The sequence below is a fragment of the Solenopsis invicta genome, chromosome 2, assembly GCF_016802725.1.
Source record: "Solenopsis invicta isolate M01_SB chromosome 2, UNIL_Sinv_3.0, whole genome shotgun sequence".
In the NCBI taxonomy this organism is placed as follows: domain Eukaryota; kingdom Metazoa; phylum Arthropoda; class Insecta; order Hymenoptera; family Formicidae; genus Solenopsis; species Solenopsis invicta.
This window is the reverse complement of record NC_052665.1, coordinates 10,060,142-10,087,684: the sequence shown is the minus strand read 5'-3', so window position 1 is coordinate 10,087,684 and position 27,543 is coordinate 10,060,142. Positions and strand designations below refer to the sequence as shown.

Here is a 27,543-nt window from a genome sequence, read left to right as displayed (position 1 = left end):
ATTTTTATCAATTATTTTAATTAAAAATAAATTAATCGATTAATGCCCATCACTGTATGTAATGGAATAAACATTAGGATATTTATATCGATTATATCGTGCGATTAAAAGTAGTCGGCGACAATGGCAACGTTCTCCAATTATCCTCGGGAATATCGGGCAAACTCGTTTTCACACAAAAATTCACCCACATGGCTGCTGCGGATCCTTGATACTCGGTACCATAGGCAACTTACATATAGAGTGTCTCATAAGAAATAACCAAGCGATCGTGTGTAAATAGAACGGACTAAACCGAGTCCAAGTCCAGCAAATAATTAACGAGTTATCAATTTAATAACAGCTGATGCTAATAAGCATCTAAAATGTGAAAACCTGTTTCTTCCTTGGATTTTTAATATGTTAATGTAAATCAATGTTATCTTGCTTCGTCACATTTATTTTATCTTTGCACACTTTATTCCACGCTTTAGTAAACGCTTTGTCTTTTGGAAATGTAAAATACTTAAGATCTTTAAATTTAGCTATTTTTTCTGAATGAGTCGGCGAAACCTTTTATTGCACAAGTGCTCATTCTTTTCGAGAAATAGAGTGTATGTCACTGTTAAATATCCACGCATCCTAATAATAACAATGTCACGTATCATGCTATCATGGTAGCGGAATTGAGTCGAAACGCTTCAAAAAGTACCGAGTATTCTGAACCTCTTAACGGCAGCTCGGTGTCGTTACAGTAGGCGTATTCTGTAATTCTTAACGACAACTAGAGATATCGTTACGTATCGTTGCGCAGCTTTTCCACTATGTATAATGATGTTGTAACAATACCGAATTGTCGCTAAGGAGTTACAGAATAGGTCTACAGTGTCGTTGCGCAGCTTTTCTACCATATATAACATCTGCGCAACAACGCTGTAACGATATCCCTAGCTGGTGATATTGTCGTTACGGAATAGACCTGATATTGAGTTACAGAATAGACCTACTGCACAAATGTGACGCAATTAAGATGCAAAATATGGCTACGCAGAAGTCACACGTAGAGCATATCTCCAAACATCTTCTCGTGCATTCAGCAACAATAACCTAGGCGATCTCTCCGCGCGCTTACATTTGACGGCAAGTTGAACAAATTTAGTCATCTCTATAAATTAATAACTCGTTAACTATTGTGAAAATTGTAAAATGATGACTTTTCAGTTTAGTCCACTTTGGCCACTTCTTATAGGACTTTTTCTCCGTGTGTATGTGTGTATACTATATACATATACATATATATATATATATATATATATATATATATATTCATTCAAATGAAAACGAGACAGACTGTATAACGAGCATGGTACGGACGTTGGTAACCCTTTTCTGTGTGTTTATGGACGTGATCTCTATTGGGAATTAGGGGAGAACGGCGCGAATGTTCACTGCTGTGTCATTTGTTTGTTAGACGTGCTCGAAGTGAGATCAGCGCGTCGTGTGTTCGTCGGACATCACTACGGAGGCCGGGACAGCGAGACGAAGAGACGGACAGCGAGACGAGAAGAACAGCGACGTGTAGGGCGGTTTTTGACTGCGGAAGAGGTGTCAGGAAGTGCAATTCAAGCCCAAATGTCCGCTGTATATGGCGAACACAGTATGTCACGTGCGCGTGTGTTGGCGTGGAATAAACGATTTTCTCGAATTTTTTGAGCTTGAATTGCACTTCCTGACACCCCTTCTGTAGTCAAAAACCGCATTACACGTCGCTGTTCTTTCCCGGCCTCCATAGTGATATCGAACAAACACACTACGCTGACTTTGAGCACGTCTAACAAACAAATGACACAGCAATAAACATTAGCGCCATTCTCCCCTAATTTCCAATGGAGGTCATATCCATAAACGCACAGAAAGGGGTTACCAACGTCCGCGTCATGCTCGCTATACAGTCTGTCTCGTTTTTATTTGACTAACTCTAATAAATATAAATACACACACACACACACACACACACACACACACACACACACACACACACACATATATATATATACATATATATATATATATACATATATACGAGGTGTGTTCAAAAAGTAACGGGAATTTTTAAATTTCGTGGGTTTGGAGAGTCCGACAGTCAAATTTTTTTTTTGTTTATGTTGGTATACATGCCCCTGAAGTATGCTGAAATGTTGAGCTGTATTCATTGTTAACTTTGTCTGTGGCAGCCGCTAAGGTTACACGTGTTTTTATGAGCTCGGCGATTTTCGTTTCTGAAAAAAAAATGGATCAAAGAATTTGTATCAAATTTTGGGTAAAAAATAACATAAAGTGTAACAAAGTGTGTGAAATGTTAGGCCTATGGTGAGTCTGCTATGAGTAAAACAAGAGTTTACGAGTGGTATAATCGTTTCCAAGATGGCCGTGAAGACGTTGAAGATGACGAACGCCAAGGACGCCCCAGCACATCAAGAACCGATATATATATATATATATATATATATATATATATATATATATATATATATATATATACGAGGTGTGTTCAAAAAATACCGGGAATTTTCGTTTTTTGAAAAAAATATTTATTTATTCGTCTACATTAATGTTGTCGCCTTCAAAATAGTCACCATTAGATATTATGCACTTATGCCAGCGCTTCTTCCAATCCCCGAAACACTTCTCAAACTCGATCTTTGGGATAGCCTTTAGCTCTTTCAGCGATGCGCTTTTAATGTCATCTATGCTTGTAAAACGACGGCCCTTTAAGGTTCTCTTTATTTTTGGAAATAGGAAAAAGTCACACGGAGCCATGTCTGGCGAATATGGAGGCTGGGGCATCATTACAGTATTGTTTTTGGCCAAAAATTCACGAACAAGCAATGAAGTGTGAGCAGGTGCATTATTGTGGTGCAAAAGTCATGAATTGTTTTTCCATTGATATGCCAATTGATATGCCAACATCATCAGCGACTTCTCTGATTGTGATTCGGCGATTGTTCATAACCATTTCTTTCACTTTTTCGACGTTTTCATCGGTTCTTGATGTGCTGGGGCGTCCTTGGCGTTCGTCATCTTCAACGTCTTCACGGCCATCTTGGAAACGATTATAACACTCGTAAACTCTTGTTTTACTCATAGCAGACTCACCATAGGCCTAACATTTCACACACTTTGTTACACTTTATGTTATTTTTTACCCAAAATTTGATACAAATTCTTTGATCCATTTTTTTTCAGAAACGAAAATCGCCGAGCTCATAAAAACACGTGTAACCTTACCGGCTGCCACAGACAAAGTAAACAATGAATACAGCTCAACATTTCAGCATACTTCAGGGGCATGTATACCAACATAAACAAAAAAAAATTTGATTGTCGGACTCTCCAAACCCGCGAAATTTAAAAATTCCCGTTACTTTTTGAACACACCTCGTATATATAGAGGGGAGAACGGGCTAAATCGAACCATATGCCAAATAGGATCTTTTTAATTTAAATGAATAAGGAATTAAACAGATTTGCGTGCCATTTGTAATATAAGGCCTTTATAAGACATCGAACATGTGATAGCAGTTTGACAGTTCTCTGTCGTAACATTCGTAGAATAGACGCGAATATGTATTTTCAGCCATCGTATGAAATTTAAAATTCTTGTAAATTATTATTTAAAAGATGTTGAAATTTTGAAAGATAATTGATTCGAGAGTGAGATAATCAAAAAGTGTAGAATTCAAAAATATCAAATGTTTCATAATTACTTCTGCGGTTCATTGTAAAATTTGTTCCAAAGTTTAAAAGAATTCGTGTTTAAATCGGACTTTTAAATCGGAATTGCAACGTAGTCGTAATACTGTTGATTGGCCAACCATTATAAAAATATTAAATTAGTAAAATATTATGAGTCATAAAACTCGGAATAATTGAATTTTATTGATTTCAACATCAATTACATACCAGTAATAATATATCATAAAATAATCAAAACATCTAATTATATAAACAGTTACTAATTTTTTTCTTTTTAATTTTGATTGTCAAATTGCTCGTTTTTATTCAATACTAAACTATATATATATATATATATATATATATATATATATATATATATATATATATATAAATCTTTTAAAATTCTATGTAACAGTCGGTAAAAATAGAAGTGACTGATTTGGACTAGGAGATGGTTAAATTTGGAATCACTGTGCACTGGTTGCAAATCAGACAAAAAAAACGTTTCTACATTTTCCATTATAATTCAACACAGGTGAGAAATACGTCAAAATGGTGTGAAGCAAAAATAAAGGAAAATAAATTTATATTTCCAATGGCACCTTTATGATCGGACTTTATTTGCACCTTATAGAGAGCGAAATCTGCAAATAGGTCCAATTTACCCCTCCCCCCCCACACACACACACATACACACACGCACGCACACATATGTATGTATGTTTGTGTGTGTGTGTGTATGCGTGTCTGTGTGTGTGTGTGTGTGTGTGTGTGTGTGTGTATGTATATCAATAAACGTATAAATTATACACTGTAATTTATACATTAAAAAGAACCTCGCGTTATTTTTAGACATTTTTCATGAAAGAAAGAATTTCATGACTTGTTACATTTTTATGGCTATCCTAATATCATATACATATACAGATATGAATTTTATTCTATTTTTTACAATGAAGATCTATCGTTAAAATCTGTATAATCCCTTGTGAGAAATGGAATATCTCTTTGTCTGCAGATAAAATAAACTTAGACTACGTTTACACGGCTCGATTTAAGCCCAAGATGATCATTCTTCAGAGGAATACTTATGATTGGCCAGTTTTAAAACATCGATGTTGTAACTTCTGTATAAATTGGACCGTGTAGACGTAGTCAATGATAATGACAATAATGGTTGACTCATATCTAAAGCAAAGGCTCGCGATATTTTCGTATATAAATGCCTATACCTGCTACAGCATAAAAATATTGCAGAAATACAGGGTGCACCAGTAGAATCCAGAAAAAACTATTGTGAGTTTTCAGAATCATTTATTTTAATAAAAAATAACAATCGCATGAAAAATATTTTTATATTTGGATTAGAGCATCCCTAAAAAATAATTTTATTCTATATAGCCCCCCCCCCCCTCTACTTCATGACCGCTTCAATTTTGGGCCAGAAAGGCACGCATGCCTTTGTCAAAAATTCCTTCACCATACTCGCGAACGATGCAACGTTAGGAAGTCGAGTCTTGTTAGAGTGCCCCTCAAACACGCTGCATACGCAAATAATCCAGCGGATACAGTCCGGGCTGTTAGCAGACCAAAATTTCTTACTCCGATACATTCTCATGTTTTCGAAGAGTCGATTCTGCACTAAGTGGCCGTCTAAGAACCTTCTTCGGACCCTTCGTAATCGGAGAATTTTATTATTTCGAATATAGTACGTCCAGCGCGAAGATTTTCAACAAGCAGAGCTCTTTGGTTATATTCTGGACACTGCTTAACCAGCTCGACCATGAGAAAATTATGTTTTTATTCCCAATGGATGAGGGACTTACTTGAATGCTATTTAGTTGCCGGCTCACAAGTTATTATATGGCGAAAATTTTAATTTGAAAATTGTCCGAATTCTACTGGTGCACCCTGTACTTCTCTCAGAGATCTCTGGTAGAAAACATGTTAATAAAATTTCGATGAACTTGATGTTTCATTAAATTTGATGAAATTAATGAAGATGGAACAAAATTTTAGTTATATTTCGCTGAGTTCATTTTTGATGTTTAATGAAAAACAGAAAACTTTTAATGAGAATTTAATGTAATAAAATTTTAATGAAAAATTATCAATACTACTTAATGAGAAAATAAAGAAATTTTATTAAAATTGTAATAAACTTTGGATATAAAGAAATTGCAATAAAAAATCGCAGATACTCTATAATGCTAAATTAATGACATTTTAATAAATTAATGAATTTGTCATTAAATTTTGATAAAATCATTGATCAAAATGTTCTAAAATAAATATGAAAATTTTAAAAATGCCATTAAAATTGAATCAAAATTTTTTAGTAAAATGTCATAAAAATTTTCCACCAAGGATTACAATGCTGTACTGATTCTTAATCAATGCATCTCAGGCTATGAATATTCGTTCACAATAAAATCTCGCGTGCCTTTGATATTTTTAATAATAATGACGACGACAATGGTGACGATTATGATAATTATGATGAATACTATAAAGAATGTCTCAAAAACTAACCGTTTCTCTCAGAGATGTTACATGGAAAGAGTAGAAATGCTAAGAATTTTGAAAGACTCAAGACCGTGACAAACGGAATGAAAAAATTTAATGAGCTGTCGCTAAGAGCTGTCCTTATAATGCATTATAACAGCTACGATCTATATGACGCTATAAATGCTTCGAAGCGTTTGAATAACTAATGGGAGCAAAGAATTTTACAGATTGAACAATCCAAGAAGAATGCTTCGAAGCATTTGCAGCGTTAAGTGAACCGTAGCCAATGTTACATAACAAATCTGACTGTTTTTAACCTCAAACTGCAACATATGGTGCGAAAATTACAAATGCTGCGCCAACATTTAACAGACCAACAGTCTTATCAGAAGGGAGAGGCGCAGTAATTCTGAGACATTCTGTATAGGTAAAATTCTTTTTTTTTAATAGTTATGTAACATATTCTATGTATTTGTGTGTGCGTGTATAATTTTATTTACGCACTGAATATATTTCTTTATTTTTTCCGTAATACTTAATTTTCATCTGATGATCCGCTAGAACTTTCTGGCATGGTATTGAACCAATTCTCACGAGCTCCAGTAATCCTAGATGCAAAGATATTTTAAGAATACAATAATATCTTTCAAGTACAATACCGTTCAAAAGTTGTAGCACACTTGTGATTTTCTCGCATCATAAAAAGTATATAAGCGACAAAAATTTAAAGAATTTTTCGAAATTTAAAGATAGATATTCGTATTTTAAACAGAAAAGCTTTAAATCTATCTTTGTTTCGTAAAATATATCGTTACCAATATATTTTTCACGCATATTGCAATTTTAGAAAAAGCTTTTGTGAATCTGTAAAGCCAATTTAAAGATATTCAAATGACGTAAATATTGATAATTCGTGCAACTTTAGCATTCCCTTAAGGGAATGCCGAAGACGTCCTCTTTTCACCGACTAAAAACGATTAATTTTCAAGCATTTTCTTAATTGTATTTACAGATTTAAAAATCCTCAAATAAAGTATAGACATTAATGTACCTCAGAATAGCCGTCTTTATAGCGAAAATAAAAAAAATCTCAAAAATTTATATCTACTTTATGTAAGCCTGGTGCAACATGGCATCTAGAGCTGTCAACGAGTGCCAATATATGCTTCAAACAAATATTTAATCTTTTTCTACAAAATGTGTGTACTACGAGGTGCAGATTACACTCAAAAGCAACGTAGAATTTCCGAAATTTGGCTCAAAAGTCTTTGAAAGATTTGCGTCTGTGAAAATTTGTGTATGCAACGAAAATGAACCGTGGTAAATAGAGCAGGTATTATGGGGCACAGTAGGTGACAGATCTTGTATTAGATGGTGCTGAAGTCGAAGTACAAAGAGAGATGATACGTTCATGAATGTGTTGGACAAAAAGCGCTAACCCTAGTAGCACAGTACATTGGCTTTACATTGGTTAACATTGGCGAAACATTGGTTATGTTGGGAGTACATTGGCCAATATTTCCCAATAAAGAGCCAATATTGGTCATAGAATCAATTGCACATGTACTTGTAATATTGCTTGCCAATTAATAAACAATATTGCATTTACATTGGAGATGCATTGGCCAAGATTTGCCAATGTAAAGCGAATATTGTTTATTAAAGAAATGACAATGTTTTGCCAATATTACGAGTCAACAATTTTACAATATTGCTCTTACATTGGAGGTGCATTGGCCAAGATTTGCCAATGTAAAGCGAATATTGTTTATTAAAGAAATAGTAATGTACTGCCAATATTACAAGTCAACAATTTTATAATATTGCTCTTACATTGGAGGTGCATTGGCCAAGATTTGCCAATATAAAGCGAATATTGTTTATTGAAGAAACGGTAATGTACTGCCAATATTACGAGTCAACAATTGTATAATATTGCACTTACATTGGAGGTGCATTGGCCAAGATTTGCCAATGTAAAGCGAATATTGTTTATTGAAGAAACGGTAATGTACTGCCAATATTACGAGTCAACAATTGTACAATATTGCACTTACATTAGAAGTGCATTGGTCAATATTTGCCAATCAAAAGCGAATATTGTTTTTTAAAGAAACGGTAATGTGCTGCCAATGTTACGAGTTAACAATGATACAATATTGCACTTATATTGGAAGCGCATTATTGGTCAAGATTTCCAAATCTAAAGCGAATATTGGTTATAAAAGAAATATTAATGTGCTGCCAATGTTACGAGTCAATAATTGTATTGTAAATATTATCAATAAACGAAATAGGTCCATAAATGAAGAAACCTCAATCTAGATTCCAATAAGCAAACAATATTTTTTAATTGTTTAAAAAAATTTTTTTTTATAAAAATTTTTTATATTTATTTTGTATTATATTGACATATATTTTCTAATTGCATTCTTACTCAAACAAATAACAGAAAAGTTATTCCAGATACTATTCCGCATTTGTGAAATTAGTAAAAAAACTATAATTTTATATTTGTTTATGTAAATAATGTGCTTTAATTATACATATTCCATTTTTTTGATAACGTATATTGACCTGATCTACCCGTTATATACAAGTATCAGCACAAAGCTTTCACAGGTCATCACGAAGGATCAGTTCGCAGCGATCACACAGGTCAAACAACGTTCACCGAAGTCGCGACTTGGATGGGTGACCGCTTGGGTTAAAAAAAAATTGGACTAATATTGGTTAAAGTGGCAACCTTCTAATATTGGACCAATGTTGAAAACCCAATGCACAACCAATATATAATATCGTATTTATTTTTTTTTTAATATTGGTTAAATAAGAATCGATATCATACTTTGCAATATTGGACCAATATTGAAAATCAATTCACATCCAATAGATAATATTGGGTTGACATGATTTTTCAATATTGGACCAATATTGCAACTTCAAGATTGGTTAAATAAGAGTCGATATCATACTCTGCAATATTGGACCAATACTGAAAATCAATTCACACCCAATATAGAATATTGGGTTTACATTATTTCCCAATATTGAACCAATATTTTGTGCTACTAGGGAACCTACTCACTCAGTTTTAGCGTTATTCCCCTTACCCTTCGTCTCGCGCGCGACCACGTGCCGCTCGATTCTGATTCGAAAAAACAATCTGTAATACGTTGAGTGAGTTCGGGTACAAGAGAAATCCTTGAGAGAAAAGTTCTGTTTTACCAATTAAACACAATAATATTGTCAACTTTTCGTATGTATTACTTTTGCAGATTTGGAAATCCTATTCCAAAATTAAAGTATATGCATCAATACATGTCTGCAGTATGAATCGAGGGAGTAACCACTAGCTAAGATCTTGTGCCACAGATTAGATGACTTTATTTGATTTCATCTGATTACAAATGTTTTTCTTCATTGTATATGAAAATAAATTTTGTAAAATAAATAATTTCATCTATTTACACAATGATTTCTCGTAATTACATACCTATATAATTATTAGATTTCTTGTGATTAAAAATGATTTTATTTGACTAGAAACACCATTGATTGCTAATTTATTTAAACGAAATTAAATAAAATAATCATTAGATGTCAGTTCTTGTAAATTCATGTAGAACCTCATCTAAAGATGAAGAACTTGTGCAATTTAAAGCGTAAAAAAATACAGATTTATCTACACTCTTCATTTTAGTTAAGATTGCAGTGTTTTGTAGTTAAAGAGAAAAGGTGTTTCCTTACTTTTTACAATAATTTATAAAAATAATTTTATTTGTGGCTGCTATTTGTTGTTCAATACTTATGCGACAGTACACAACGTGCGACTGAATACAAGTGCTGTAAGCGCCAAAACAAATGCAGGCATCATAGTTGCGCTTGTTTATGTTAATCGATCTTGGAATTATTTACTCTGATTTCATCAGATTTCATGATAATCATACATGATTTCCAATGATTACACAGAAATCCAAAATGATTTCGACTGATTATATACAATTTCATTACAATTTCTCGCAATTTTATCTGACTTTATGATTACATTTGATTGCAAAGTGATTACATGAGGATTTCGTAAAGATTTCATAATGATTTCGGGGACACTGCCTCACGATTACATCGAGTAATTACCCCCTCGATGTAGACTTTATGCAGACAACAAAAAAAATCTTTTTTTTTTATACCTTTCTTATCATTTCTTAGGCAAATATGGCGTCCAATCCAAGCCATAATATTTACTTAATATAAAAACTCTACAGTTTGTACTTACAAAATTTGAATCTTCAGACGTGTAGATTACACAAAGAAATAAGCTTTTAGAATTAGATTTGTAATTAGACACCTAATTCAACAGGAAAAATTTAAACAAAAAAATTTATCCGTGTTTTCTGGTAGTTTACTCTTGTAGCTGAACGGTGGGGTGCTCACTTCAGGGTCGGTTTTTCGATCAAGGGGTTCAGCACAAAAATCCTGTCTTGCATATTTCGAAAGCACATAAATAGGAGAATATTTTAAGCCTACAATCAATTTCAGAATTGCTTTCTTTCTGGTACTTTACTCTTGTTCCATTAATGTGTATTTGTACTTTCTGAACGATTTTCTGGTCGAAGAGATTGAGTACGAACATTTATTTATATATCGTTGAAAAGCACATAAAAAGCACTTAATTGTAGTATATTTATTTTTTTATTTTATTAATTATTTATATGAGTGGGTGCTGGCTCAACGTTAAGCTGGCACCCCCACCTTCAATCTCATTTTCCTGCTAAATCGCTCGAGCACAAAAATTTCAAATTGGGTACATAATTAGCACATAAAAAGCACTTAATTTTGGCATAGGTGGCGTTTCGATTTCTTGTGGTGGGGGTGCTAACTTAACAGATATCAATTATTTATTAATTAATAACAAGCTTCAAACATTTCGACCCTTGGTTATCCTCAGTAATAAACAGTAAACGTAGATGGATCATGGCTCTCACTAAGCTGTCATCTGTCGCAGCTGATATATCTAATTTTAACCGATTTTGATAATATAGTTACGATTATCATGATCGTATGGTCGTTACGGTCATATGATGTTAGACACGCACTTACAATTAATTCCTCTCTTTCGCACGAACCAATTCCGAGCACTCGTTCAACGAGCTTATCCGCGCATCGGGTCTACGGTTGTTTCAAATTTGAAAGTGAAATTTCAAAAATTTCCCCGAGTACCAATAAAATCCCATAAAAATTTATTATTTTCAAAAAATAAGAAATCCTAAAAAACTTCTTAATTTTTCTAATTTTTTCCAGTAATAAATATCTTGTTTTCGTGAAATGCAAAAAATTCTCAAGCGTGCTGAAACTTTTGAGTGTTAATATATTTTTAGATTCGATAAAAATATAAATAAAAAAATTTGACGTAACTCTAAAGAATAAAAAAATATTAAATTAATACTATTGATACTGAAAATACTATTAATACTAAAATTGACAAAATGTCTACCTTGTACGTTGGCGCGTACTCGTCGGCAGTGTAAGTGAAGTTCTATAATATTGTGGTGTGGCACTTGATGTTGCTTCGTCTGGTCTTCTGTGCAGTGTCATAGTTTCGTGAAGGGACGTGACAAGCTCATCCTCATTATCCAAGTAATAACGAGAGCCTGTTGCGCTCTTACAATTCTCACACTCGCTCCGATAATCGTCCGTATCGTCGTGAAGAGTGGGTAACGCCTGTATGCTGCAAGTGCACGTTACTGATTCAAAGCTACCGCTCGCGTTGATCTCATTGGCTATACCTAGCGAAGGCTACACAGAAAAAACAGTATTAAACATTAATATCAAATTAAAAATATATCTTATTTAACGGTCGTTATTTTATAAACAAAGCGTTTTAACCAAGATATCTCGAAAATAATGCATCTTCGGAAAAAAATATTTCAGATAAAAGTTGTAGGGTTTGAAGAGGGGCATCACACAGATAAGCCATTTATATTTTGAGTCCGGAATCTATCTTCAGCCCAATAAGGCTCAAGTTGATTTCTTTCAAAACGCCTGTTTTATTGCAGATTTGTATTCTATTAAGGGAGGTACCTACTTTAGAACGTTAAAAGATTTGTTGAGATTTTTTAAAATAAAAATAAAAAGGTTTATTTTTTCAAAACTTTTAGGCTACTTTTGTTAATACACTCGACACCAAAATTAAAGTATCACCTATTTTGACTCCCAAAAATTCAAAAGAGTGTAACTTTGTCAAAAATGATCGTAAACAAAATGTTGAAAAAAATATTTGAAAACTTGAAATCTCTAGTTTCAAGATTGATAATTCATTAAACGATTTACAGATTGTTTACAAAGTTACGCAGATTTAAATAGGGATGCGTCAAATTTCTAAATTTTTACAAAGCTCCACGGCGTGAAATAAAAATTGCACGCAACTGCGGTTTATAGCATAGGTTTACAGCATATGAATATTTACCTTTAATTTGCGTATTTGTTGAGCGTTATACAATTTTTTATCATCAAGTTATTCAACACTGAAGCAACAATGGTTTCTATTTCTTTAATGTTAAATAATTCGGTGAATAAAAGTCGTACAACGCTCGACAAGTACGCAAGTTAAAGATAAAGATTCACGTTTTCGAACGCTGTAAAGTGCATTTACGTGCGATTTTTAATTCACTTAAATAAACTCGCAAAATTTGTAACATGTTTTTCCGCATAAAATGCTTTTTAAAAAATTTTAGTAGGATTTATCATTTTTATCGATGTTACACTCTCTTTTGGAAAGTAACTGTAGGTGATCCTTTAATTTTGCTGTTGATCGTTCACTCAACTTTTGCTGAAGTCGATATTTGAACTTTGTAAAAAAAAAAAAAATTGTAAAAACGATCTTGTTGGGTTCATTTTAAATACAGTCGATACTTTTTTTTCTCAACTCGTGAAAATTATTGTTGAATAATGAGAATACATTTTCATTCATAGAACTATATAAATTTTTTTCTTATAAGCAAATTCATCTGTTTAACACTATATAATTTGACTTTAATATTTAACAGTTTGAAAATAAAGACAATCTAAAAAAAAAAAATTTTTTTTCTTCTGAGTACGACAGACAAAATTCTCATTACATTGTATTTAATAATATAATTATTAATATAAAGGTCTAAATACGATTTATACTAAATTAATGTTTTTATACCGTGTAATTGCAACTCCTCTTGGATATATTCATCGTGTCCGCGGTACACATTTCCGATTGCGCTACATTGGATGCCGATGCCACGGGGTCCGTACGAAATGTGTCCAAGTCTTCGGTACTCTTGTAACTGTCCGGAATCGCGACCGCAGCTGCAGACAGTTGCATAGAATGCGTTAGACTTTGAGGTGCCGCGATGTTGTTTGGCGATAAACGAAGATAATCCCTTGTCGAGCAATCGTTCAAGATGTCCTTCGCTCTGTTAGCACAAGTCAATGTTCGCGGAATTGTACGATGGGAGGACACGTCCGAATTCGATAAAGTTGCTGATATTGTGAATGCGCCACCATCACCACTGTTGCTCCCGCTCCCGCTGCCGCTGCCGCCGTTGTTCTGCCGTGGAAACATCGTCGTGTGTTGGCGATAGCTCTTAGGTATGGTAGAATGCGATATCGATAACAGTGGTTGCGTGTTGGCACTGGTTGCGGAATGCAGTGGTTGTGTACTATCATTGAAACTCGTCATGGCAATTGATGAGATTGGTAAATTCTCATACGTGTTCGTTCCTATCGTAAAGCTCGTGGTAGTGCTCATGTTCAAACCGACAGTGGACGACGCGCTACTCTGGCTTATTGGCCGATAACTGCCGCTAGCGTACGCGCCAGGACTAGACAGTGGTCTGCTCATCGAAGACATTAAGGGTGTATGTATATTGCTATCATTGGACGTCTGCGTGTTCGCAGTCAAATCATTTTGCGCGTCCGCAACAATCGCCATACTCGCGTGAGTGTTAGTGCTTGGCATATAATTATCGGAGAAGTTCATTGACAACAGCGTGTGCGGATTTATCGACAACAATGCTTGCTCTGCCCTCGCAGCCGCAATCGCCTCTTCATAAGGCGGAGGCGCTTCACCGCGCGGAAAGTAGTTGCTGCCGGGCGGTTTCCATAGAGAATAACCTGTCCCGCAAGGTATGTCATCCATAGGAACCCCGTGAGGTAACCCGCCCCTTTCCAGATATCCCATATTACCTAAGCTTCTTTGGTCTTCTCCGAGTTGTCCGTTTTCTCGACCTGCCACACAAACTAGTGCAACAACATACATACACATATATAATATATATATATATATATATATATATATATATATATATATATATATATATATATACACATTTATATATTTATATCGTTATATTTATGAAAAAATGCACGCATCTTTAATTATGTATACTATTCTTTCCTGGTGGAAACAATTTTCGCAATATCTAATAATACTTTAAAAAATTTTTCTTATTTTAAATTTATAAAGATTTCTGAAAAATATCTTATTACTTGGGGTGATATTCATAATCAATCTCGAATCTATCGAAACAACGACTGCGTAACACTGAGAAGACAGTGTCTCGTACGATGCCTCTAATTGTAAGCAAAATCCCAGAGTAACTAGCTTTACCGACGCATGTGGAGCTCTACGTGAACGGATTGATAGTTCCTTAGCTACTCGTAGGATAAAGAACCAAACCTAAATTCATTGAGACATCATGAAAGAGATTTTTCGCGCAGCGGGAAAGACATTGGGACAGTAGCAGCAAACAGAGCTCAACTGGACTCAAAAAGCATCACGGCCACGTTGGCGAATTCTGCCGCAACAAATATTCCGTCTAGACAGAACTGTTCTCGTGCAGAGAAAATATAAGCTAAGCAAGATCAAGAGAGGGCTAACCTACTCTACACCTATCTCAAGGGAAAAGCCGCAATGGTCAAATGCGCAGATGAGATATCGCTGAGCTTGCTCAAAGAGCGGATCTGTGGCATCTCACCGTGGAAAAATGCCAAATTCAAGGTGATGGGCTTGGAAGTAATGCAAAAGCAGTACAAAGCAATGGTTTTGGTACCAAAGCCTCTCAAAGTCGCGGCTGCTATTTTGAGACGGCCTCAACACCACTAGTTGAAAAGTTTTTGTCGAGAATATAAAGCCAGCAATGATAGTGGGGGTTCTAGGGGATAGGAGTTCTAGGGTTTCCTGAATTCTAAAATTAAGAATGATAGAATATATAAATCATTCCTAGGGTTTGACCAAGTCATCTTTAAGGTGAACAGGGCCCAAGTAGAAAAAAAGAGATAAGGAGGAGACTTTTCCTAAGATCTTGTATTAAAAATCAGACCGGACCAAAATAGCGTTCATCCAGATTAACTTGCAACACAACAAAAGAGTTTCGACTATTTTGGCTAGGTAACAAACAGATTCTATTTCACTGATACCCTGGTTGATTCGACGATGTGTTGGAGATTTAGCAGGAAAATTTTCAAATTTCTGACAAAAAAGCCCAAAGTCCGTGTGGCGGTTAAGGGTATAGATAACTAACGCCTCATTTTTGTTTTAAAGAGTGTAGTTCAGCTAGATATCATCGATGACTTTAGAGGAAGAAGAAAAGTGGTGGCATATTTAGTCCCCAATGATGAGGAGGATTCGTTGCCGCCACCGGAGCTAACGATCAAACTGATGGAAATCTGCCAAGAAAAAGAGATGTATTTCAACAGCGCCAATTATATCACACTCAACATGCATATCGCACAGATCATTCCACGGAGATTGCTTCTCTCAACTCTACTGTTTATAAAGGAACAGTTGGAACAAAAGAACTATGTGCGGTAGCTCTATATAGCACGGCAACATTAGAGCTTATCAGAACTTAAATTTTAAGAAGAACTTTAGTTACCAAGAAACTACGCCTATGGCAGCAATGGGAATGCTGTTTGACATCGAACTACTTCATCAGGTGGTATTAGCGGTGGCGGTAGCTATTGCGCACCAATTCATTGCTCAAGTAAAAAATGGGAATGTCATACAAAGTTCCCTAGATGCGTTCTATTTGACCCCATTTTTGAGATGAGACAAGATAGGATACCAGTAATTTGGATCTTGGATAAGCGTTTAAAGATGTACATCACAAGACTCAAAAACCGGAAGAAATCAAAGGTATCGGTCACTCATGCTCAAAACGGGGACATCGACTTTTAGATGGCTCCAAGACGGATACAATCCGCGGTCGTATTGGTCTGTATTGTTGTCAGGAAGACGTAGAGGAAAGCTTATCTCTTTACGAATATGCTACGATCTTTCAGACAGACATCAGCGATTTTAAGATATGTTCAATCTGTTCTAGAAAGAAGGATAACCAGAAGGCGCATAAGAATTTGCTCCGACAACAATAAAGGCGTTTAGCGCTCCGATCTTCATCTCGCGGTTAGTTTGGAGTTACGAATGTGCCTCAGAGGAACTGGCGAGAATCTAGTGATGTTATATTAACCTGGGTCTTTAGCCATCTAGGGATTCATGGTAATAAATTTGATGATCAACTCAGCAGAGCTGTATCGGAAATGATTATTGGGTCGGCGCTAGGAATTCTTTTTTGTCTGGGCAAGAGGAAGATGGAAACTTCGCTGCGAAACAAATATCTCAATCATTGAAAAAGCAAAACTAGAACCAAGTGTCGACAAGCTAGAGTTTTGCTAAGGGAGACGCTCAGCAAGGACCTAAAGTATAAAGTCATTGAGTAGAAAGGACGCCAGACTAGCAATGCAGATACTGACTGGCCATGATATTGTCAGATGCACAAGCTGGGATGTAGTGAGATGGCCAAGCATATAGCAAAGAAGAGAAAACAAATCTCCATGTTTGGCTTCTACTCGACATATGCTAAGCTGAAACAGTTAACAGTTGAGGTTGGTTTTTCTCAAGCGGATAACAAACAGATAAACGGACTATCGATGAGGAACCTATTCCTCTTTTGGAAGAGAGCAGAACTCTCGTAAGCGGAAAACGACTAGAGAGGACACAATGGACAACAGTTTGATGGTACGATAGATGGATCTTCAATAGTGAGGACTAGCCCCTCTTGTTAATAATAATAATAATAATAATATTAATCACAAATAATCGCGTCCAGGAAAATAGTATCTACTTTAAATTAAGCAGTGCAAAAAAAACATTAATTAATAAAATATCATACAAATTATGCCGCAATTACTTTAAAGTATCTATAATATAATGACATAAATTATTTCAAAACATTTAAAGATTTACTTTTGACTACATATTTAGCTCTCCGGACTCACTGTATAAAATTATTATAGTGACACCTTCCCATCTCTTTTCACAGACTTGAAACGTTCTGTGATGGAAGCGTCGTGTTACCTTGTATCTTACGTTGGCGTAGACGGTGTATCAAAAAAAATAGCAGACTCAGTGAAAATATTGCTGTTACGAAACTGGCGACCGAACGTAGACCTATATCGTAATTCGCGTTCCCATCTATCGCATTAGTTCCTGCTTCGTCGGCCTTGTCGTTGGATATCGATGACAACGTGTCGTCCAAACAAATGAATTCACAGCAGGTACTACCTCGCCGGAAAGATTTGCAGTTCTCCTGTTATACAAAAAGTAAAGAATTTACTTTGTAAATTTGCAGGTTATTTCTTAGTTCGTTAAACAATTCCAACGAGTGTAAATCTAATTTACCAAAGGTTGTTTGGATACAGAATTTACTTCAGTATCAGATTATTGACGTTACCTCGAGAAATTTGCAGATAAATGCTTTGCACCACTTCGGATTGCCATTATCACAAACGCAGAAGGTGCACGGTTCGGGTCCAGGAATATAATGATAGCCGCTTTCGTAAGAGTGCCCATGCTGGTCTTTGCAGGCAACTCCACCTTCCGCATGCACTATAAATATTAACGCATATTTGTATAATCAAATTATAAGTATAAGTCTATAGACTATAACGATAACTACACTCTAAATATTTGTCAAGAAAGAAAATAATAAAATGTAGGAAGTAAAAACTAGTGGTTCCTTATAAAATAAACAATTATTTCAGTTCTTCTGACATTTTATAAAAAATTATTTTTAAAATGTTGAACAAATTTCAAGATATTGGTATAGCTTATATAATTATGTAATTATTATAAAATTCAACATATTTTAACAAGTTTTTTTTTAACAAGTTCAATTTTATTGTAAAAACATAAAGAGACATAGGAAAATTTTTTAATAATTTTTAATAATCACAATATTGTTCAAATTAATTTAATCTAGTTTGAATTAATATCTAAGCATAATATTAAATTAGCAGTGCTATATTTCCCTTTCCTCTTGCGTGACTTCTGGATTAAAGAATGGCACTTTAGCTTCTTTTATTTACTGTGTATATATATGTATAGTAAACAGCTTTTTATTAGACATCACAGAAAATTAAAACAGAATTTTTTGATTTAATTATAATATTATACAATTAATGAACAATCTTAATGTTGTAATTATGCAACACTAACAGGTTTTGTAATGGCAATTTTCTTTCCTTCTCTTTCTTTCGCACAAAATTCTAAATTATGTTCAACGTTACAAATTCAGTTCTTCCATTTTCAGATCTTTTTTTCGTTTTATTTTGCTTTTGTCCTACCAGAGGGCTCTCGCTCTCTCTCTCTCTCTTTCTTTCAGCACTATTTTTTCGCAATGGCACAGAGAACAAAATTATTTTTATTGGTATAAACTGTACATTTATTTTTGAGGTTCTCAAAAGTTAGAAGTGGTTTTAAGAAAAATGGCAGAAGTATAAATTCTCAAACTTCATATTTTGGCAGTACAAATTATTACGCATCAAGTAAAAATAGTATCGTTCGATTCTGCTAAGGAAAAAGAGTACTTTACTCTTGGAGCTGGTCTAGAATAGAAGTGTAAATTTTGAAGCTGATTATATTAATTAAACTTATATTATTAATTTATCTGGAGTAGTACAAATTAGAACAAAAGCAGTATTAATTATATCTGCTTTATTTTTATTAAAAAAAAAAAAAATTTTATCCTGCTGGCTTCATATGAAGCTAGCAGGCCCACGAGATTCTTCGAAACGGCATAGGATACAAAATTAATTTTTATGGTACAAATTAGTACAAAATGAACACTAAATATTCCAATAAGTTTTATTTGATTCTGCCGATTTGGGTTCGCTAGCTTCATAGAGGTGAACAAGATAACATATATCGCTCATCAACGAGTTTGTAATTATTTCTCAAAAATAGTCTGTCCGAACAAAATTTTATTTTATATGATTAAATTCATAGAAAAATAATAACCTTTAAGTTTGTAAAAAATTTCAAAATTAAAACAAATATAAAATGGTGAGAGAAATTGTAAAAAAAAATGTAAAAAAATTGTTTTATCATTATTATAAAATACTCGTATACGCTTCAAAAGGAAAAAAAACCCCATTTTTTTAAAAAGATATTTCACTCATTTAACGTGCGATTTGTAAAAAAAAATAAGTGTCTCTTATTTTTATCTGTATTTTAACATATCCTTTCGTTAGTTTTATTCTCTCTGCTCCCATTTGACTCAACATCAATAAGGTCTTCTTTCGATTAGTAACAAAACGTTAAAAATTCCACCTCAAATATAATAAGACAATTTGAAACTTTTGATAATTTGAGAAATATCATTAATATTCCTTTGTTTAATCAGCTTTTTCCTTACATTACGGTATACCCGATCTAGCATTTATTATTTTCAATCTTCGAAACACAGGACAAATATTGTTTAAGTAGAAATGATTACTTTTATATACAGTTAATAAAAGTTACTCTGTATCTTCCAAAGTAATGTTATGATGCTGAAGCTAGCAGACGGACTTAACAGACGGCCGCTGCGCAACACGCTCGACGCAGCGGTTCTCAACTAAGTTTTCGCTCACAGCGTCTGCTGCTCTCACAAATTTTTTTAAGCAACTACTTTAACAGCATACATTATATACCACTACACAACAGTGGTACAAAGTGACACTTTAGGTTTAACAAAAAAAACATGCTAAAAACATCATAAGATTTTCAGAGAATTACAGGCTGCATTCGGAATTAAATTCCCGGAAATAAGTTTGTATGTCGACTTCTAAGAGGGCTCATTTTTTTATAATTTGCACACACCTTCGGGATGACATTAGAGAGTTACCAGTAAATTTTTAACAAATGAGCCCTCTCAGAAGCCGACTTATAAACAAATTTATTTCCAAGACATATGACAAAAAGTCGTTCAATTTAGCAATTATTTATTTAAATCTTGACTTCTAAGAGGGCTCATTTTTTTATAATTTGCACACACCTTCGGGATGACAATAGAGAGTTACCAGTAAATTTTTAACAAATGAGCCCTCTCAGAAGCCGACTTATAAACAAATTTATTTCCAAGACATACGACAAAAAGTCATTCAATTTAGCAATTATTTATTTAAATCTCGACTTCTAAGAGGGCTCATTTGTTAAAAATTTACTGGTAACTCTCTAATGTCATCCCGAAGGTGTGTGCAAATTATAAAAAAATGAGCCTCTTAGAAGTCGACATACAAACTTATTTCCGGGAATTTAATTCCGAATGCAACCTGTAATTCTCTGAAAATTTTATATGATGTTTTTAGCATGTTTTTTTGTTAAACCTAAAGTGTCACTTTGTACCACTGTTCTGTAGTGGTATATAATGTATGCTGTTAAAGTAGTTGCTTAAAAAAATTTGTGAGAGCAGCAGACGCTGTGAGCGAAAACTTAGTTGAGAACCGCTGCGTTGAACGTGTTGCGCAGCGGCCGTCTGCTAGCTTCAGCATCATAGTAATGTTGAAAGATTTAAATATTTACACAGATCAAAGCTATTAAATGTTGTTTTTGCTTATTTAAAACATGTTTGTTTTTTGTTAAAAAACACAATTAAAACGAAAAACATTTTATTAAGAAAAAAAAAAGTTTTGTTTAAAATAAAAAAAAAGGTGTTTTGCCAACCATGACGTAAAGAATTTAAAACTATTCTTTATAATTTCTAAGTTTCTTTATAAGCCTTTATGTAAAAAAGATGTGATTTCAGCAACATTTATAGTATTTACATTTGTCATTATTTTAAAATGTTGCTATTCTATGAGAATCAGAAGATTTTTTTGTTTATTTAGTACATAAGGTAAAAAGAATATTTATTTTAATAAAGTAGAAAAGTCAAGTTCGATCGCTGAGCTAAGGTGTTATTTTTCTCAACAAATGCTGTACAATTTTTTTTTTTTTAGAGTAAAGGGTTCTCACATATAGAGGCTCGTTAGCATTGTTTATTATTAAATTGATTTTCAATTTATTAATAACACGATGTTATTATTTTCTTGTTCAACTTAGAACTGTGTTTCAAGACCTATAATTTATTTGGCACGTACTCTTGTAAACTTAAAAGAATATATAAAATCACATAATAAATATCAGCATTATCTAGCTAGGGCTGTAAGGCACTTTGTTTCGTAATATTTATTTTAATTTGTCACATTTTAAACGATATAATACAGAAAAATATGAAAAACTAGATATAGCAAATAAGCGCACTAGATTCTAATGCCACATTTACAAGAGCGCTTAATCGGTAACTTAAATCTAGTTTTTGCAAAAAATATGTATGCAGGAATTTGAGGACACCCTGTATATTAATCATAAACTTGATTGGAAAATTTGATCAAATTCTTACATCACGTAAAAAGACAAGAGAACTTTCCTAATCTAAATTCAATTCGACTTGATTTGCGGAGTAAATGCAGCAATGGTAAATGTATGAGAAAATATACGTATATTCCGCGGCACTTATGCACTTTCACATAGTTTACGTGCAGGCAGAGATTGCGCGCGTGCACGCGAGAGAGAGAAAGAGAGAGAGAGAGAGAGAGAGAGAGTGTGTGTGTGTGTGTGTGTGTACGCTTATGCACACATTTATATAGAACCTGCCCCATTTTTCTTGACAGCTCTCGAGAGCATTCGACTTTCAAGCGGGACACAATACGCAACGGCGGTGGCTCCCTTTGGTAATCGATGGCGCTATAAAAATAAAAGGCACGACGGAGGACCGCGGGAACATGTCGGGGATGTGTGCGTACCGTGCCTGGCTTAGTCATAATAAATGAACTCACCCTTGAGGCGAGTGAGAGTAAAGGTGAGGACCGCGTAACCGAACAGGTTACCACTGCTGCGTTTCATTCTGCATCTGTTATCTCGTCATAGTTCCGGCGTGTCTTCGGGGATTCCCTGCAAGGAATTCCTTCCTCCTGCCCACCACTCCTCGTCCTCGTCGTCTGTGGCAAACCTGAAACGCTGAAAGCACTCTTCGGTCGTTTCTCGAGCGGCCGAATCACACAGCAAACTGTCGTTGCGTCGTCGTCGCGTGTCCGCGATATCGTTGCATCTCAACTGAACCACGAGACTCTCATACGTCTCACACCAGCCTGGCCGTGAGAAACACGGAGGGAACACGAGGTTCACGCGCGAGAGAATCCTCGATCCTCGTACGCGCTAGCCTCGCCAAGCCTCGCCGCCTGGCAACTACCATGCTCTTCTCTCACTTCACCTTCGACGATGTATCGTGCACGTACGTGAGTACGCGCGTAAACACGCGCGTGGCACTCACGCGTCTCCTCTGGTTCCCTCTTGGATAATTCGTTTGAGGTTCGAGGTAGCCGCGTATCCGAGATATATACGAACAATTCCGCGGCACCAATTCCTGAAATGATCGATTGACACAAACGAACGGACGGCCGGGTCGCGAACGGAATGCCACGGCGATCGTGGCGCCACTTACGAGTGTTAACGGAGAATCGATCTATTTTACCATTGTGAAAATACAGAAGGGCTAGTATGTTGATAGTAGATTCTTGTATAATATTTAAGATCTTAAACATCTCAAGATCGATGTCATCAACCAATCGGTATATTAGCATCTTACAACATTACGATCTTGAAATAAGAATCGATTATGAATACCGGCCATGGGTAATCACAAACTTGGATGATATAATATTAAAATTACAATTTTTAATAAAAATAAGAATTTTCGGGTCATAAATACATAAATATATCTAAGAAACGTCAGAGAATAATAATAATTTAAATCATAAAATTAATACTATATTCTTATAGCACACAATATTCCTAGAATATTATACGAATATATATTATTAAAAATTAAAATAATAATAAAATAATATTCAAAGAATATAATATTTTTAATTACGCGTAATATATTTTAATAATATTATATGGCCTTTTTATATTATATATATATTAATGGTACATACATACATATGTAAACAAATACAACGCTTCAATAAGAAATTTTCGGGCTGCGCCCAATAGAACAATCCTCCAATCAGCACACAATATTTTTTAAATGTTTTTTTAATATTTATTTAATATTAATTTTTCATTGTACAATTCATTATAGCAAAAATATTTATTAAACGAAATATTTATTAAATATTTATTTAACATTAATTAAATATTTAAAATAATGATTTAGAGAAAATATTTATTAAATATTTATTTAACGTTTATTTAATATTTATTTCACATTAATTTTTTTTTGAAAAAACATTTTTTAAAAACAAAAATTTAACATTTATTTAACATTAATTCAATATTTATTTTACATTAATTTTTTATTTAAAAAAACATTTTTTAGGAACATTAATTTAACATTAATTTAACTTTAATATTTATTTCACATTAATTTTTTATTTAAAAAAACATTTTTTAGAAACTTTAATTTAACATTTATTTAACATTAATTTAATATTTATTTTACATTAATTTTTTATTTGAAACAACAATTTTAAAAACATTAATTTAATATTTATTGAACATTAATTTAATATTTATTTAATATTTATTGAACATTAATTTAATATTTATTTAATATTTATTTTATTTTTTTTAATAAACGTTTTTTAAACGTTTTTTAAACGTTTATTTAATATTGTTTAAGTATTTATTTTTCATGAATTATTTATTTGAAAAAATGATTTAGTAAGCATTTTTTAAATGTTTATTTAATTATATTTATTTAATGTTTATTTAATATTAATTTTTTTACTTATTTTTCATCTCTATAAAATTATGTTTATTTATTATTTATTTAACATTTGAGTTATTTATTTTTCAATTATTATTGATTTTAAAATTCGTTTAAAAAATGTTTTAATAACATCTATGAAAATCAATAAAAAATTAACTTAATATTATATATATTTATATAAATAATATACTTTAATTATATATATTTCGTTTTTTTTTTCGATAACATATATTGACCTGATCCATCAGTGATGTATGTATGTGTACTATATGTATATACATACATACATGCCGTTGGTTTTCTATTCCTGAACTCCCTGAATTAGTGTACACTTAAAATGATCGTCGAGACACGCAATGTCTTTTTGCGAATTTATTCTATTATATTATTCTTTAATATATAGCCTCTCAGAAATAATTTAATATCCATATGCAAAGTTATGATGCTCTTATACTATATATCCGCTGTAAAAAAGCGGTCTGTACTAGAGTTTTATATAAAGAAAGAAGCGACATTGATGTCCGAAGCTCTGATTGGTAATCTGATTGATACTTGATTGGCTAAGCGAGTAGCCATATTGGCCTAGTTTACACCGAGTACTTGATACACGTACTAACTAGTAATTTTCTATTAAATTATCTTAATTTCGGCAATAAATTTAAAGAATAATATACTAAGCTGGTATAATATAAATCGAGATAATTAAATATATGTATCATGTATACATGCATCGTCGAAAGTAAGGTAATTTAATAGAAAGTTACGAGTTAGTACGCGTATCAAGTGCTCGGTGTAAACTAGGCCATTGTGACCACAGCTGTTTGTAGAATGATACGAATGGTGTTTGATGACGTTAGAGCGGTCCCAAAATGGCGATGGAGAACTCAATGGCTTAGTTTACATCGTGCACTTGATACACATATTAAGCATTATATTCGTATCAAATTCGTACTAAATTTTTAGTACTCACGATGTAAACGATGCAAGATCAAATTGGTACGAACGTATCAAGCAAGAGTATCGTACCAAACTGATACGCGTACCAAATGATACAAATGACGATGTAAACACTGAAACGTATTTTGTAGCGGATTAGGCCTATTAAATATAACCTTAATTGACCGGTCTTATGATAAGTAATCTTATTTGGTCTCTCTGAAACGATAACATATTAAAAAATTTCGTGTAAGAAACGTTAGTACGTTCGATGTAAACAAGCCTATATTAAAGCATTGGTGCGCACCAAATTTAATACGAGTACCAAAGTTTTAACGATGTAAACTAGGTCAATTGGATACTGAAGGTTGTGGTGGGGGTTTGATGTCGCTTCTCTCTTTATACAAGACTCTAGCCTGTACTAGAGACCCTATAATAAGAGTCGCGCCATCAGGCAATCTTGGCAAAATCCAGTGAGCGAGAAGTATATATACTCTTATCTCTTTCTTTCTTTAACCTAGATTAAAGGAAATGGTAAAAAATATAAAAAAAAATTTCAAATAAAAGTTTTATATATTTCTATGTATTTTATAACACTTTTTTTAGATTTTTTTAAAATGTCATTTTTCTCAAAATTCTCCTTCTCTCCTAAATTTCTGAAAAATTTAAAATTTATTTTATATCAAAACTTATAGCATATTTAACAACAAATTCAAACATGTATGGTAAAGTTATAGTTCAAAAACACATTTTTCAGAAATAAACTAAAAATATCTATATCGCTATACACGCGCCCCATCCATATCTGCTTTATGGCGTTTATTGTTAATATATATATTTTTTTTCATGACTACAAGACTTTTCGTATTATTATATTTTAATATGTTTTTTAGGTTTAATTTTATTGTCTTTTTATTTTTTATTTATTTATTTATTTACTTATTTATTTTTTATCTATTTACTTTTTATTGCTAAAAATCTATACAATAATGAGGACGCTCAGAATTACCTGAACGAAAATAACTGTATTTGCTTGTCTTATTGTTAAGCCTTTCCAATTTAATATTTAATTTTGATATAACAACAAACTTGTTCAATTGTAAAATATTAAAAAATATCACATGCAAATCGCACCTTCCTTCTGACGTATGTAAATCGAGCTATGGAAATATACATACAAGGATAGAAAGAGAAACTAACATGTGTGAAACAAAGAAGGTAGATCCAGCATACCAACAGGCTGACACTAAATAATTTTACTTTTCACAGTTGGCTGTCTGGTACATTGTAGCCCTTGCAGAGCAAAAGTGGGCGTGGTTTAGCCGAATTGCACACACCATGCTATCCCTTCCACCATGCTCAGTTCTCCCAAGTTCTCCTTTTGTAAACGTGCGCGAAATGAACGAATTTTCGTTCGTTCGCGCTGGGTATAGTGGGTATATTTTTACAGTGAACCATGGTGGAAGGGATAGCATGGTGTGCTCAATTTGCAGCCTTCTTTCTCTAAAATCTGCGCTCTCTGTCGTTTTTCTGCCTCTTATTCCAGAGGGCTGCCAACTGTGAAAAGTTGAAGTATTTCACTTTCTAAAGTCTGTACACCTGATATAACTGTCTTTGTCAGACGTTTTCTATTTTCACTCTGTCTCTTTTTGTAGATAGTTACCGCTGTAAATAAATGTTATTAAATACAACACGACACGAAAGACTAACTGCGCTCATTGTAAAAAATTAATAAAAATTAAACAGTTTGTGTAAAATATAAAGATTAATAGTATTTAATAATAAAATAATATTTGAAATAACACTACAAATATAAATATCCTAATAAATTTTACGATAAGTTTAATAATAAAAAATAAAGTTCTTAAAAAGTTTAAAAACAACCATTGATATACAAGAATTTTTTCCAAAACAAGAAATAAATAGAATTATTAAGTCCACAAATCGTTACAGAATATCAATTTTTTGTAAATAAGAAATTATTGAAAATTGAAGATATTTTTTCATTAAGAATGAAAAGAAAAAAATAGTTGAGATAGTTAAATAAAATAAAATAAAATAATATTCATTGATTTTATGCTTGAGCCACATGTTGCTGTTTTCGAATGAACTGACTAAGACAATCTCTACCGACAAAATGTGTAGAAATAAGTCATTATTTTTTATGCAGGTTTCATGATAAATATAATAATTTATTATTTTATACATTTCAAAGTTAAAAAGCTAAGAGCTAAAAGTTTTATTTGATTTTTTTCATTTTTTTCTTGTTTTTGGTGGC

The 27,543-nt window shown here is 33.2% G+C and overlaps 1 protein-coding gene across 2 annotated transcripts; it reads right to left on the bottom strand.

The window, feature by feature from the left end:
- Positions 1 to 4,069: 4,069 nt before the first annotated feature.
- Positions 4,070 to 23,013, bottom strand: LOC105200708. Of its 2 annotated transcripts, none has more exons than XM_011168370.3 (6): positions 22,393 to 23,013; positions 17,988 to 18,142; positions 17,612 to 17,843; positions 13,415 to 14,496; positions 11,720 to 12,021; positions 4,070 to 6,833 (listed from the first exon to the last, which is right to left on the bottom strand). In XM_011168370.3, the coding sequence occupies exons 1-6, from the start codon at positions 22,457 to 22,459 to the stop codon at positions 6,761 to 6,763; spliced, it is 1,911 nt and encodes a 636-aa protein (XP_011166672.3). In that variant the 5' UTR covers positions 22,460 to 23,013; the 3' UTR covers positions 4,070 to 6,760. The 2 variants fall into 2 exon arrangements, with proteins under 2 accessions (XP_011166672.3, XP_039314764.1); XM_039458830.1 differs by having other exon boundaries at positions 13,415 to 14,484; positions 22,393 to 23,012.
- Between the last annotated feature and the right edge of the window lie 4,530 nt (positions 23,014 to 27,543).

Bases quoted from the DNA above. Each gene is read 5' to 3' on its own strand.
- LOC105200708 (XM_011168370.3), bottom strand. From the start codon at position 22,459: ATGAAACGCAGCAGTGGTAACCTGTTCGGTTACGCGGTCCTCACCTTT. The intron at 18,143-22,392 runs GTGAGTTCATTT...TAATATTTATAG, and splicing joins TACTCTCACTCGCCTCAAGG to TGCATGCGGAAGGTGGAGTT. The intron at 17,844-17,987 runs GTAACGTCAATA...TTTGTATAACAG, and splicing joins TTATCTGCAAATTTCTCGAG to GAGAACTGCAAATCTTTCCG.